This window comes from Chionomys nivalis, chromosome 26 (genome assembly GCF_950005125.1).
Source record: "Chionomys nivalis chromosome 26, mChiNiv1.1, whole genome shotgun sequence".
Taxonomy (NCBI): Eukaryota; Metazoa; Chordata; class Mammalia; order Rodentia; family Cricetidae; genus Chionomys; species Chionomys nivalis.
Genome location: NC_080111.1, coordinates 11332597 through 11348686, shown reverse-complemented (window position 1 = coordinate 11348686; position 16090 = coordinate 11332597). Strand labels below are relative to the sequence as shown.

The 16090-nt window shown below is 44.7% G+C and overlaps 1 protein-coding gene across 3 annotated transcripts in view; it reads right to left on the bottom strand.

Moving 5' to 3' along the window:
* Ptprm (protein tyrosine phosphatase receptor type M) overlaps positions 1-16090 on the bottom strand; it is a 698790-nt gene that overhangs the window by 424579 nt on the left and 258121 nt on the right. For all 3 annotated transcript variants that reach the window (XM_057758864.1, XM_057758862.1, XM_057758863.1), the window contains exon 3: positions 8437-8708. In XM_057758864.1, the coding sequence (XP_057614847.1) occupies positions 8437-8708 (272 nt within the window). The remainder of the gene's footprint in view (positions 1-8436; positions 8709-16090) is intronic.

Below are 16090 nucleotides of genomic sequence, written 5' to 3'. Positions count from 1 at the left end.
ATGGTACAGTGCAGGAAGCCTCCCGCATCCTTTGGTTCTATAGCCACAAACTCAATTGAGGATGGGAAATATCTTAATACAAACACAGGTCTATATGAGACACGCACCGACTTCTGATGCTATCTTTGTTCCCCATGAGATTGGACACGTTCAGGGTGGTACGACGCAACGCTGCTCTCATTACACCAATAGCAGTTGAACATCTATTTATATAGCATGGCACTGTGATAGTAGTGATTATAAGTAATCCAGACAGGATTTAAGGATTCAGATCCCAGGAGGATATGCATGGGTTACATGCAAATATGCTAACTATGCTAAAGAAAGAACTTGAGCCTTCACAGATCTGAGTATGGGCAAAGGGGATGTGGTCAGTGTTCCAGAGCCAATCCTTCAATGGGGGCTGGAGAGATGGCTCAGTGGTTAAGAGCACTGACTGCTCTTCCAGAGGTCCTGAGTTCAATTCCCAGGAACCACATGGTGGCTCACAGCCATCTATAATGAGACCTGGCGCCCCCTTCTGGCTTGCGGGCACACATGGAAGGAATGCTGTACACATCATAAATAAATATTTTTTTAAAAAAACAACAAAGGGCGGTGACTGTATGCACCAAGTCAGTATTCTATGACTGCAGAACCTCACTACTACACAGATTGAGAATTCCCTGTAGTAGTGTTTGGGTTATTTTAGATCCCTGCATCTTTTCATCAGACTCTTCCCGATGGCTCAGATATCTACAACCGGGGGACCGACTCAACATTCTCCAATTCTCTCCACTAACATCTCAGCAGACGGATGCTGCTTTCCCCACAGTCCTCAGAGACTTTGGAGACAGTCATTTGCTGCCAGATCGGCTAGGTCACTGGGTGTGCTTCTCCTTTGCTCCCCAGATGCCTTTCTGGCATTAGCCTGTGCATGGTGGCTGATGGCAACCCCTCCTCTGTGTGAAGCCTGCCAAAGAAGGGAGCTATCCAACACCGCAGCAGCCTTATCCTCCCTGCTTCAGTATGGAGCAAAGTTAGCCCCCCTCCCTGCTGCCCCATGCCCATGTGTGTGAGCAAAGACAGGGGTTTGCTCACCCACGCCAAGGGAAATGTTCAGGTGCAAACCGCCTGCCAGCTCCCTAGACACCCAGCTGAAGAGTGTGTCTGTCTTCATGTCCTCGCTGGTTTTAACTTAGATCAAACCCAAAGGCAGGTCCTACCCATTTTCTGTAAGTTTTATTCTGTGTTGCCCGATGAATTAAGAAAAGACATGTAAGGGCTGGAGAGATGGCTCAGCAGTTAGGAGTGGCACTGTTCTTGCAGAGGACCTGAATTTAGTTCCTAGTCCGCACCGGGAAGCTCACAAATGCCCGTGACTTCAGTTCAAGGCATCTGACATGTCAGATCCCCATGGCCACCAACACTTATGTGCATACTCACACACTCACTCACACACACTCTCTCACACACACAATTTAAAAATAATCCTTAAAAAATAGAGAAGTAGAAACACAAATCATGAAGCATCCCTGGAACGTAACAAAACCAAAGAAAGCTTTCACACTAAGAACTATGAGAAGGCTGCTTTAGAGCAATGCAAGAGTCTTGCTGAGCACCCACAAACCCCTTGGTTCCATATTCATTACAGAAAAGGGGTGAGGGTAATTCTTTATTTAGGCGTGGTGGCACACATCAGTAATCCTAGCATCCAAGAGACTAAGGCGCCTCGGTTATATTATAATATCCACTTTCAAGCAATAACAGTAGCAAAATATAACAAAGAGAGACAACAGAGGAAAATTCTTCAGTGCTCATTTCTGTTGGGGCAGCATCAGAAAATATAATGTTTTGTTATATAAAGACACTCATAGGACAGCAACAGGTCAATGGAATTAATTATTGGTGCTTTGGGATGCTTTTTATCCATTTCATCTATGATTGCCAGGCTGGAGTAAGGCAATCATGGTGTCACTCATGCCAGGCAAGTGCTAGACCCCTAAGGTGTACCTAAGTGAGTGTGTGTGCGTGTGTGTGCGCGCGTGCGCGTGTGCGTGTATGTTGTGTGATTACACGGTGATATCTTTCCCTTTAGAAGACTATGATATGATCACAGTTCATCTCCTTCTTATATACAGCAGGATACAAGAAAATTAAACTAGAAAACAAAACAAAAGCAGGAAATTACAAGAGACAGCTCTGATAAACAAGCAGCAGCAGCAGCCCCCGCCACCCGAGGTGTGAGAGTGCCCATAACAGCAGAGGTGCCTGTCTTTGATGTCAAATACAAGTCGAGAATGAGATTTAGAGACGTGGCAAATTGTAAAAAAAATCAAGAGACACGGTGTGAAGATTAAAAGACCATCACACAAATTACAAAACCTCTGGAATGCAGGTCCAAGTCAATAATAAAGTGAGAGGCTCCTGGGTCCCCACTGGGTTTTTAAACCACACTGTTCATCTTGTAGAAGAGCACAATGCCGGGTCTGGAGCACATGCGTAGACGGGTCTGGGGCAGATGTGCAGACGCACGTCCATGCTGGAAGGACAGTTACGCCTCACTTTCACACCAGATTCTTCAGGTTGTCCCGGAGGCAGGAAGTGATTTAATTGTCCTGCACTTAGAGCAAGGGCCACAGGCACGGAATTGGAGGAGGCGTGGGCCGGATTTCAGGTGCCTGTCAATTCGCATCTCTCGAGCATGCTTCAAGGAACAGACTCATGCGACGCTCTGGAAAAGTCACAGCTGATGCCAGACTCCAGCTGGGCCCACTCCTGCCCTGTCCCCTCCTGGAGTCTCAGAAACACACCTGGATCCTAGCCAGCCTATACAACAAGACTCAGCTCACCTTGACTAAACCTCCCTGACCAGCCAATGTCTTCTACAGCTGCTAGAGGAGCAGAAGACAGTTCTGGAAACCCCTTCTCTAGGTAGCCATTGCGTCCAGGCTTCTGGGCACTTAGAAACTTGGGAGAAAAATGAGTGGGCGGATGGCAGACACGGTATAGAAACCCCGGCATCTGTGTAGGGAATAATAGTTGAGGCTGAACGTGAAGGGGTGGGTAAGATCGAACCATTTCTATTCCCTCAACTCCTCATTTACCAGCAAAGCTGTCAGCTGGCAAAGGGGAAAGCTTGGTTTAGCCTCCCCGGCTTACAGACTCCTTTGTGTCCTTCCTACACAAATAATTGGAAGTAGAGCCTAGACATTCACTCCTAATCTTCTCCCAGGGCCATCAGCACAGCTAAGAAACCTGATTCAATGGGGGGGATGCCAGGGGATCATCCTCCTCCTATTTGATGGCTCTAGCCCCTCTTTTTCCTGTTTATAGATGGATCTCCCAGTCCCTTTCAGGGAGGGGCAGGCCGGGAACAGGTTCCCAGGGTACCTGTGGGGTTTCCTCTTTACAAAGCTTATGTGAAACATCCTGCCTTCCCGACCTTTGATTGAAGAAAGTATCACCTTTTTAGAAGCAAGTCAGAGTCCAGAGGCCCTGGGGCTGTGAGCATGATTAGGAAGAACTCAGAGCAATCGATTGGTACTCTCTGGCTGCTGGGGCCATCTGAAAGGTGGGGGTAAGCAGAGGGAGGAGGGGAGGCACAATCAAAGAGGGAACTGTTTCTTTTTATCAGGACAATGAAGCCAAGGAGGTGGATATGAAAGGAGAATATTCTTCAAATGGCAGGAAGTCAATGTCTAAAGCCGGGAAGCAGGTGCCCCCAGGCAGGGAGGAGCTTGCACTTCCCCACAGCCTCTGAGCCCCAGCAGGGTAGCTCTGAGGAGCAACAATTAGACCAAACATTAATTACGGAATTAAGTATGTGTTAATCACCAAATACTTGACAATCTGTGCTTTAAGGAGCCATAATTAACCTGCAATTAGCCGTATTCTGTGCAGGTTACCATTGTGAGTGTACCTGCACGGTAGTCTCCCATAAACAGTAAAGGGCCACACAAACAGACTGCAGAGGAAGGCTTAACTCTGAGAAAACATGTTTCAAAACTCTAACTGTCCACCGAAGGCCATGGTAGACAGTAATTTCCATGCCTGCCTTACCGAAGTGAGTTTTCTTTAACTACCTATTTCGATATTAAATAGGAAGTCCTTGAGCAGTTCATTTTCCCATCTAAATTCATATTTACTGCGGGCTGGGGGTATAGCTTGCTGGGAAAGTTCACGGTTAGCGTGGTGCACCAGATCCTGGTCCCTAGCACCACAACTCAAACACACACAACACTAGTCCTCGTGTGACTGGTGTCCAAACTATCTGAGAAACTATCAATGAATATACATTAATACTATTTCACAACTATATAAATCTATCCTCCTTTCTGTGCTCTGGATAGACGTTGCAGCTCCTGTTAGAAAGCAGAACTCACTCCTGTGTCCTTGGCAAAGGCTCTCATGGGCCCCGTCTCCTGTAAATACTCAGGTCTTCAGGTTTGGGGCCCAGAAATAACAGCTGAGAATACATCATTTGGATATTGTTTCTCGTACACTGGGTCCCCCCCTCAAGGAAATAAAATTTGCATATATAATGCCACAGCTTCTTCAGTACTTTGAAATTAGAGTTATTAGTCATCATAATCAGGTTCATATCTTCCGTCTAGGACAGGACTCTGTACAGAGAAAACTGTATGAGATTTTTCATCCAAAGCAGATGAACCCACCTCCATGATTCCTATTTGTATGTAGTGATATTTCATTTGTATTTTAATAAATAAAGCTTGACTGACGATCAGAGAGTAAAACAGCCACCCTGGTCAGTCTTCCAGACCAGGCAGTGGTGGCACACACCTTTAATCCCAGTAGCCACACTAGCTGCCATAGAAACCGGACAATAGTGGTGCACACCTTTAATTCCAGCACTAGAGAAAAATATAAAATGGGAGGAGACACTGTGAGACACTCTAGCTCACAGTCTCATTCTGAGATTCCTGGAGGCAGGATCAGTATTTAGGACTGAGGTAGAGGTAAGAGCCAGTGACTGGCTACTTTGCTTTTCCTACCTTCAGGTTAAACCCCAATATCTGTCTCTGGGTTTTTATTAATCCCGATACATTTGTAAAACAACCACCATCTGTCCTATGTGCGCTGGTCTGTAGCTCACGGAAGTCCCGCCTCTGACTGCACTGACCGCCATTGACCTGTCTCCTGTCTCCCCTCCACTTTGGATGACACCTTGGGAGAGGAAGTGGGAAGGAGGCTATGCTGGATGGTGGTTTCCCTTTAGTCCATCTCTGTCAATATAGGTGACTCTCTCGCAAGTAGACAAGTTAATGCAAGTCTTGATGGTGGCTTTAAGGCTGATGCTTCCATGTTTACTTATGTTTCCTGTGGAGTTCTCCTGTATCATCTGGGATATGCTATTTATTAAATAGTATATGTTGATATTAGGGCACTGGCTTTGGGTGCTTGCTGCCCCTCAGCAGAAAAGGGGCAACTATGAGGGAGGGGTAGCCCCACTTTATGCCTTTGAGACGCCAAATGCCAGTGTATTAAAGAATTGCTGGAAAGCCGTCAGTTCGAAGGATGACACGATTCTTAATGATGCAGCCAGTGAACCGGTGAAACACTAATGTCCAAAGTACTAGCATCAGAAGACAGGGCGCCTAGGTGAAAGGGATCAGGTTGTGAGGATGGTGTTCCCGCGATGGAGTTAGCGCCCTTGGAAGAAAGGCCTCTGGCCTGGGATTCCCACACTTCTGCAAATCAGTGTGTTGTGTTTAGGCCACCCAGGCGATAGTTTTGTGTTATTGCAGCTCAGTAGGGTACAAAAGCCATGCCCTGCACAAACCCTAAGCTATGAGAACCACGCTCTGATCACCGTTGGTAAATCGCGCACTCTTTAATAATGTAAGTGAGAGAGGGAGCATGGAGGGCCTTGCCGTTTGGGTTGGGTCCATAATTGGGAAGGCAAAGCATTTTTGCAGTAGCTGCTCAAGAAATAAGAATACATTGAAAATGACCATAACCTGATAAACAGAACCATCCTACTGCAATGTAGTTGAGTAATCCCTTTGATAAGCCTGGTATCCTAAGAGTGATCAAAACTAAGCCATTCGTTGAATATGCACGGTTCTTTAACAAGGTATAAAAAAAAAGACAAAACAGAAATTCTAACCTTGATTGTGGTTAACATCATACCAAACCATGATGAAAGGTCTTATAAAAACTGGCTCTATGATTTACGAGGGCAGAGCTCTGACCAAAGTAAGGACATTAGGACAAAGACGGGCAGGACAAACCCTGAGGCAGCGCAGTATGTCCCAGTGTTCTGAGCTGCGAATGAGCCTGGAGTATGCTCCACAGGAAGGAGGAAGAATGCCCAGGAACGATTTCCCTGCTCTGAGAGGGTCCCACCCCCATGCTTCAATACACAGAGACATTAGCCATCCATATGAGGACACCCTGCTCTGCCAACCCACTGCCTTGGCTTGCTGTTTAAACCCTGAAGGGAGGAAACCCTGCCCCCAAAATTCACATTTGAAAATTACATTGCTAACTGGTCACTAGTACATTTATATCAAAATAAGGTATTCATTAAATAGAATTATTTTCCTTGAGGAAAAACTAGTCTTTTTATGAGGATAAACAACACAAATTGAGAAAATTTATAACATGATAATGCAAAAAAAAGGGAAAAATCACTTTGTTATCCTATTAGTTAGGGAGATGACATTTTATGCATTTGCTTTATAACACATTTGGTCTTTGTTAGATATTTCTAATATAAGCGTGAAGTTAAATACATTGCTTTATACTTGTTTTATTGTCTAACAGAAGTTTATCACTAAATAATCTATAACTTTTCTCTTTTAGAAAATTTTGTGTGTATGAGTGCTTTGTCTGCATGCATGTATATGTACCACAAGAGGTTAGAAGAATATGTCAGATCTCTTGGAGCTGGGTGAAGGATGGCTGGTATGGATATCACAGGGTCAGGTCTTTTGCAAGAGCAGCTGTTGTCTGCTGAGCCATCACTGCAGACCATAATATTATTCCCATTGGCTCCTAAACAAATTTTTGTGTTGAGGTAGTATAAATTAACAAACCCCCTATTACTGAAAACAATACTACTTCTGATTTTGCTTCTGTATATATTCTTGTTCTTATGGTTAATTATTTGCAATCAGTCTCCATTATGTCTTTAGGGGAAATTCTTAACAGGAGATAAATTTAGGTGCAATAAATTTAAAAACCTTTAAAACTTATGGCCAAAGTACAATCTAAAAAAGAGTCGAATCAGAGCCGGGTGGTGGTGGCGCACGCCTTTAATCCCAGCACTCGGGAGGCAGAGGCAGACGGATCTCTGTGAGTTCGAGACCAGCCTGGTCTACAAGAGCTAGTTCCAGGACAGGCTCCAAAACCACAGAGAAACCCTGTCTCGAAAAAAAAAACCAAAAAAACAAAAAAAAGAAAAACAAGCAAAAGAGTCGAATCAGGTACCTGTGGAAGAGTGCTTTCTCCATGTTTTAATTTCCACTCAACAAACATTTATCATTCCTTAAATATCAGACATTATTTCAGGTATTGGGGTATAAGGATGAGTTGGACAAGGAATTTATAACCAACCCATTCATTACCAGTGTCAGCTGTGGGTAGCAAAGCTGGGCTTGAAGGATCCTGACTATTAAACCATAACACATTGACTACTAGACTGTCAAACACTGCTTGCGGTGGTTTGAAAGAGAATGGCCCCAATAGGTTCATGTGTTTGAATACTTAACCCTCATCAGTAGAACTGTTTGGTAAGGATAAGCAGGTGTGGCCTTATTGGAGGAGATGCGTCAGTAGGGGCAAGTTTTGAGGTTTCAAAACCACCAAGCTATTCCCAGTGTCTTATGTTCTGCCTCCTGGTTCTGTCTCAAGTTGTAAGCTCTTAGCTATTGCTCCAGTACCATGCCGACCTGCCTGCTACCATGCTCCCCACTATGGCAGCCACGGATTCACCCTAGGAAACTGTAAGCCCACATAAACCCTTTCCTGAATGAGTAGCTTTTGTCATGGTGTCTTATGACAGCCACAGAGAAGTAATTAAGACGTAAGTTACTTTTTTTTCTTAAAACAATATCAGCCTGAACAAACGGATTTGAATTATGTTGTTGTTTTGCTCACATAATCATAAAATTCACTTTAAAAGATAGCCTGGGCCAGGAAGTGGTAACACACATCTTTGATACCCGCACTTGGGAGGCAGAGGCAGGAGGATCTCTGTGAGTTCGAGGCCAGCCTGGTCTATAGAGTGAGTTCCAGGACAGCTAGGACAGTTACAGAAAGAAACCCTTTCTCGAAAAACTAAACCAAACCAAACCATAAAAGCCTGGGTCACACTTACTACGGCATTACAAACCTTCTTACACATTCTTTGATGATACTAATAGAAACACCACTTAGAACTGTAGAAATTAGAAGACCGTTTAAGACATGAAATGATAAGAAAGTACATACCTGGTAAAAGTTGGGCCAGAAGGTGCTGATGGCCAGTTCTGCCCTGTGCCATGTGCGGGTTGGGTCTCCAGACATATTCCAGATAGGGTTCCCCAATGGTCCATTATTCACCTTCACATAGACACTGAGCAACCCAGGGGCAGAGTTACTCTTACTGGACACAAAGTAGTGAAAATCAATGCAATGGGTGTCATTCTCCTTAAGCTGGGGCAAGAGCAGGTGAGCCCGCTGGCCCTCAGGTTTCCCGGAAGCATTCACCAGCATGAAGGAACCTGTGGAAACAAAATCAGAGTGTCACAAACCAAATCAGCATCTTCCGGGTGCTCTCTGAAAAGCCACTATCATTTGTATGAATTGGCAATGTAATTACACATATTCCACTTAAGCTTAAAATAGAGGTGTGTCTTTCTGTATAGCCCAGGCTAGCCTAAAACTCATGGACCTCCTGCCTCAGTCTCGTGGATGCTGGGATTACGGCTGCATGCAACCATAACTGGTATGCTTCAAACTCCAATCTCTTTCACACCTTTTTGGTTTGTTTTCTGCTGCTTCTAGCAATCCCCAACATGTTAACAAAGTCAATGACGTAAACCACCCTGCAATTAGCCTGTTAGATACCAAGCATGGAATAGGTGATTCATAGGCTGGCTGCGGTCAATCGGGTAGCCACTGGCCACTTGCATTTATTTATATTCAAGTCAATTAAAGCCTCACAGTAGTAAGATCATTCAGCTCCTCAGTCACGCCAGAAACACTTCAAGTGTCCAATGGCCACATATAACTACTTTGTCCCTGCACTGCACAAAACCACTTCATTTTCTTCAAAAGTTGTACAGGGCAGCCCTAACCTATTTATACAGCCATTTGTCACCGAAGGCTGAGCTGATCAGTCAGGGCAACATAACAAGCTGGTATCTCCAAAGAGAAAGCAAAGAGAAAGAAAATGAACACTGTGTGTGAATGTGTGTATGTGTGTATGTGTGTGTATGTGTAAGAATAAGGAAGAAAAGTGTGGCGGCTACAGAAAAGTTCATGGATTTGGGAGGGAGTGGGTAGAATATGAGAAGAGATAGCAGAGGAAAAGTGGGACAGAAATGTTATAAATAACATGCTCATATATGAAACTCTAACTTAAAAAACCCATCATTATTAAAGTAGCATGTAGATACTTCATGTTATCTAGCTCCTCTGTGCCTGTGACAAGAATGATCACCCTCACCAGAAAATACACACTGTATATAGTGCCCACCTGCCTGTTATTTCATAGCCGTCTAGATCACCAGGGTTCAAAGTGCTTATATGCAGGGTTGGGAAATATTCACGATTTCAAGACTCCATACTCACTATAGCTTTCGGAATGTATCTCTGACATAGGCAGGACCACTGCACACAAGTGATCCTAATTCTTATAGTCCTTTCTCCTTTTTTATCCCTGTTTCAGTCAGAATATGGTCTCTTTGGTTACATGGTATGCTTCTGAAAAAAGATTCAAGCAGTGACACCCTATAATACTACAGCAGCACCTCCAGCTCCTGTCTCTTTTCTCTCTTTTTTGCAGGACATCAATACTCTGATGTGAACAGGAGCAAATTTCTCAACTAGATATGAGTCTGAAGCAATGCATGGTATCATTAAACTCAGCTAACAGTCCTGCAAAAGGCCTACGTCCTGCCTGTATACAAGGAGGAGCAGTGCCAAATTTCACGGTGTCAGGAGACATCCCTGATACTTGGTTTCCAGGATAGCCTGGAAACTTTTAAGAACAGACTAGAGAACTGTGAAGCTTCCTGCTCCCTTCCTTCATGCTCAAATGGGGGCGGGGGATGACTGAAGAGGAAGGCACTCCCCTGGTTCAAATCTCTGGTTGACAGGAAGAAGTCATCATTTGAAGGTCTTTCAACAATAGAGAGCGTGAGCTACAGCCCTTGAGTTTACAGTGAAGGAAGTAAGCTGGATTTTGTATCAGGCAGCTCAATGTATCTATCTGGCTACAAATACATGCAGGTCTGGGTATGATCACTCAGTCCTGTCTCAACACAGAGTTATACAGAAGGAGTGTCGCATATCTCGGGCATCATGCTTGGTGTCGGTAGAGCACCTGCCTCCACAGTCATCCTCTTCGCCTTGCCCTCACCCTCAGGACACACTCATATTCCCGCACTGACACCGTGAAATTTGGTACTATTCCTCCAGTCATGGGCAAGCTCTTCTTTCTCCAGATAGTCTAATAACAAATCATTCCACTGCCACGGACACCCAAAGCCTTTTCAAGAGAAAGTCTTGGTATGAGCATCTGAGGGGCCTCATTTTCTATCTGCAGCGCCTACAGCTCAAGAGAAAGCTTGCCACAAAAGCTCACCATACCCCGATAACACGACTCTTTTGACTGTGTGTCTCCCACCTTCCTGTGCACGTGGCTCCACAGAGTATCTGTAGTTCTCTGTCATTCATCTTTGCTTTTCCTCCTTCTACTCTTCTCCCAGTTCACCTAAAGGGAAACCTGAAAGCTTTTCTCGTCACTAGAGAAATATCGATGTTGAGACATTACAACTCAATTGGTTTTGCCCTTCTGTTCTGGGTGAAGGGCATCTTCATTTTCAGAGTGTGGCCATCAGGACTTAGCTGTACTTTCAAGGATGAAAGGTGACCTACATCTGCATATATGTTTCCTGACAGCCATGCATCCCAGACATCCAGCGAGTTTATTGAAGCCAGGGCGAGCATTTGTGTTCAGCAAAGTGTAGCAGTTCAAAGCCCGCAGGAAAGTCATGGCTGTGTACGCAGGAATCCCAGGAGGGGAGAAGAGGGGCCTTTTAATTTTTTGAATGTATCACCTATCTGCTATCAAAGCAAAGTCAACTCACCAGCCAATGTTTAAATATCTAAAGCATTCAAATCTAGACTATTATATGTTTTCTTTTTTAAAAAATAACTATATATATCGAATGTTTAACTTTCACTTCCACGTTAATATTTTACTGAGCGGAGTTGTGTTTTTGAAGGGTAATCGGGTCTCCCTCTGTAGTTCCTCCGCTTCCCTTCCCCCACAAAAGGCACTACAATTGCGCAAATCATAAATAAAGATACCATAATCCAAATGAACATGGGAATTCTGCTTGTGTTCAGATAACAACACTCCCTTAAGTCACGAGAATACAAGCAAACAATGTGACGTTGCAGACAAATCAAGGACACTCAAGGGAGCTGATTTCAAACTGAACAGTCTCTGGAAGGGTTTTAGGAACGAAAACTCTCTTCTGAGAGCATGCAATGTTCCCATTCTCGAATCTTTGGGTGAATTAAATTTAGCTTAATCATACCCACTGGCAAACGGTCCTGATTAGCCCATCTTCCGCCATTGTTTGTGACGGTGGTGATAACCACACAGGGTTAGCTATTCCTCTGTACCCCATCATTAAAATTTGCATTGGTGTGGAGGAAACTCTAGACAGAAAACAAATCTGAGCAATTGAAAATTCTCATCTGCCACGAGAGAAACCATTCCAGTAACAAAAGATGGGCTGTTCTCTGTTACCCAGCCTGTGCTACACAATGTTTAGGCTGACAAAGAAGCCCATTATGAAGCCTACCTTCTAAAATGTTTTTTTTTTTCCCAGCAAAAGCCAGATCCTGGTCATCCCTTCCCATTAGCCACTGTGCCTCCTTTTCTCCTCTACAAGCTTGCCTTCAATTTTGTGAGTGTAGAATTAAAACAAACAAATCACCCCCCCCAAAAAAAACAACAACCAAAATATCCCTCCAGAACATGTATAAATTCTGTTGTCGTCATGTACCCCGACTCTAGAGGTTGAGTCATCGGGGTACTGAAGAGACAACTGAATTCACTGCCGTAGCGTTTTTCAAGCTATCTACAATGGAGCAGTTTCCTTAGAAAAACAAAAATTTCAGTACCTCTCAGCCAAATTTATGCAAAATGCCATAAACTAAGTTGCTAGGAAAATGGAATGAAAAAACACAACATATAAATAGTAGGTTCATTTTTATTATAGGAAAATAACACAAAATTTCTCTCTCCGATCCTATGAACATTTTCTCAAAACTTACCATTAATTTCTGTGCTGGCTGCATGCAGACCAGAGTCTAAGAAACTGTGGGCCAGCTCTGAACCACACACACCTCTAGGAAGGGTGGGTTAAACTTAACAAGAAAAGAACAAAGCCATATTGGGCCCAGGTACTGCCTAGTTTCTCCAGAATATACTGAGATCCCTGGATGCTCCAGCCCCTTAGACAAATGACACATTATTTGCACAGAACCTATGAAACCCCTGTATATGTACTTTACATGAGTTCTGGATGACTCCTAACACATACTATAATGTAAGTGTCATTTGCAGTAGCATTTGGAATGATGACATGAAGGAAGTCTATACATTCAGTATAGGTACAAATTCTTGACAGTCATTTTCAAATACTCTGACTCTGTGGAAGTAGAACGGTCTACAGAGGGCTGACTATACATTTTTGCTCCACAGAAGATGGTTTAAAAAAATGTGGTAAATTTCTTTGGCTTGTTCACTCAAAGAGAACAGTTCTAGAAGGCTGATGATGGTTTCCAACACAAGTCGCAGAGGAACACTGGGAGGCAGGAGGACAAAGTAAAGACAGAGATCAATAGGGCGGCCGAGAAGGCCTCTGGAGACCCTCAATACAGAAGAGAGCTGGGATTAGGGTCAGAAGAAAACACACAAGCAGCAGGGCCTGCCATCTAAGATGACCATGAATATGAGCATATACCCAGGGAAGGAGAAGGCAGAGAGAGAACTGCACCTGCATGCTGGGCCTGAAGCTGACCAGAGTTAAATCTCACGGTAAAGGACAAAGGCAACCGAGCTGAGTGCATGCAGCACAGCGGCCTAGGAGTGGCTGACAGATACAGGGAAGCTCAATATTCTTGCCTTCGTGCTCGAGAGGCAATGCTACAAATGTCATAGTCTTCAAATGTTTTGTTGATAAACTTTTCAGTACAAAACATGCTAAACACTGCCATCCAGCATCCGTGTGAGACGTTTAATGTATACATGTGTACATACAGACCCACAACTTTCATGGAAATATTTGTCACTTACACCCCCCCACTCCCCAGACAGGGTTTCTCTGTAGTTTTAGAGCCTGTTCTGGATCTCGCTCTGTAGACCAGGCTGCTCTCGAACTCATGGAGGCCCATCTGCCTCTGCCTCTTGAATGCTGGGATTAAAGGCAGGCATCACCAGCGTCTGGTACTTACACTTGCTATTCAACTGGCTTTCAGTATTCAATCTAAATAGACTCATGCTGGCTAACTGATTCATGACCACTAAACAGACTGCAACCCCTCCTGGTTAGCCAGTCCCAAAAGCACTAAGGATGCAAGCTTTTCCAGCATTTTTCAGAGTTTCACCTCTTCTCTTAAGTGTGGAAACACCCAAATACAGCCTCTCCTGCTCCCTCAGCCAGCCCTGCCAAGACTGCTGTTTATGTCTCCTCTGATGAGAGAGTCTACAAACTGAAGACGGAAAGCTTCTTGGAAAAAACAAAAAACAAAAAACAGCGATCTGAGGGAGTGATCTCAGGGAGCGAGCTGAGGCAGCAAAGGTCTCAAGGGGCAGAGCGTCCACGCCAGTAGCCAGCAGCACTTCCAAGTCACCCCTGAGCACACTGTGGAAAGCGGTGTCTTCACAGCCTGCATCACATTTGGCATACTCCACACCGCGTGCCCTTGTTAAACTGCTGCCTCCGCTACGCCCTTTGCAAGTATTCGCCCTCCTGCAAACATGAACTATTTCTTTTGAAGCCACCAGGAAACAAACAAAACATGAATATAAAGTGTCTCCGTTCAGCCAAACAACATACAATCTTTTCATGTATTCTTTTGGCATTCTTCATTTGTTCTTAGCAGCTACTGACCAAAAGGATGGTTAACTGCATGCTTTGGTGAGTGTATGTGTGTGCAGTGTGTGTGTCTGTGTGTGAGTGTCAGTGTGTGTCAGTGTATGTGTAGCTATGTGTGTGTCAGTGTGTCTGTGTGTGTCAGTGTGTGTCTGTGTATGTGTCTATGTGTGTCAGTGTCTCTATGTGTGCCAGTGTGTGTCTGTGTGTATGTTGGTGTGTCGGTATATATGTCAGTGTGTGTCTGTGTGTGTGGGGGGGTGTGTCAGTGTGTGTCTGTGTGTTGTGTCAGTGTGCCTGTGTGTCAGTGTGTGTCTGTGTGTTGTGTCAGTGTGCCTGTGTGTCAGTGTGTGTCTGTGTGTTGTGTCAGTGTGCCTGTGTGTCAGTGTGTGTCTGTGTGTTGTGTCAGTGTGCCTGTGTGTCTGTGTGTTGTGTCAGTGTGTGTCAGTGTGTGTCTGTGTCAGAGTATGTCTGTGTGTCAGTGTATGTGAGTGTGCACACACACGTGCTACATCTGCACTGCTCTGGTGAAATTACAGTGGGAGGAAAATGGATGATGAGCGGCAACACATCCTGCTTTACTGTTGTTGTCCCTGGGACCGAAGCTGACAGAATTATCCCCAGGCGGCCATTCTTCAGTCATAACAGTTACTATATGGCACTGGGCATTCTGTTCTTTCTGAGGGAAGTCTACATCCATCTAGCTTCTCACTACAGTTGCTTCGGGAAAGTTCTCCAAAGGTTCGTGTGTTGAGGCTCAGGTTGGCACTGTGGGCAGGGGGTGGGGTCTAGAGAGGGGGCTTGAGGTCACTGGAGGCATGTCTTTGAAAACAACGGGGAGGCCCAGGTCACTTCACCTCCTTCAACCCTCCCTGGAAGAAGGAAAGTGGTTTTGTTCGGCCGCATGTTCACTGCACACTGTAATCCCCTGCTCGGAGGGATGCAGCCAACTCTTTATAGGCTGAGTTCTACAAAACCATGAAGCAGAATAAACCTTTTCTCATTACAAGGTGATTATTGAAGGGATCTGTTACAGCGTTGGCAAGCTGACTGATACAATATGGTCAATTTAACATGAAAAGTCCATGCACCTTAAGAAGGAAGAAATTTGCTATGAAACAATTGTATCAAACAACCCACAATTATTCAGTTTTCTTTTTTAAAGAATATTTTCTGGACAAGATTTCTCTGTGTAACATTCCTGACCATCCTGGAACTCCCTCTAAAGACTAGGCTAGCCTTGAACTCACAGAGATCCGCCTGTCTCTGCCTCCCGAGTGCTGGGATTAAAGGCGCACAAGATCCTCCAGTCAGCAAGGTATTCAATTCTCAATGCAGGGATTCACAGGACAGCTGGCTAGCTATCTTTGTTATGATTCATAAAACCCTGAGCCGTGCACAATTCTTTGACCGCCGCCAATCCCCTTAACCACAACAGGATTTCCTGGACGCCTAGAGTGTGCTAGGTTTTGAGAAGCACAAGGAGTGAACCAACCCTGTCTGTCCATCAAGAATTTGATGCCTCAGTGGCAAACCATCAAGCACCCACAGTTTACACTACCACAGGGGCAGTAATAAGACCCCCCAATTTTGTCCATATTTACATATGTGGCAGGTGAAATTGCCGCACAAAAATAACAGCTTCGGGGCTGTCGGCCGCTCTTTAAAAGGAATCTGAGAGCCAGTTGCCATGAGAGATGGAGCAGAGTTTAATGGGCTCATGGGAAGGGAAGAAGTCCTGGGAATTCCATCTCGACAAGCCACGG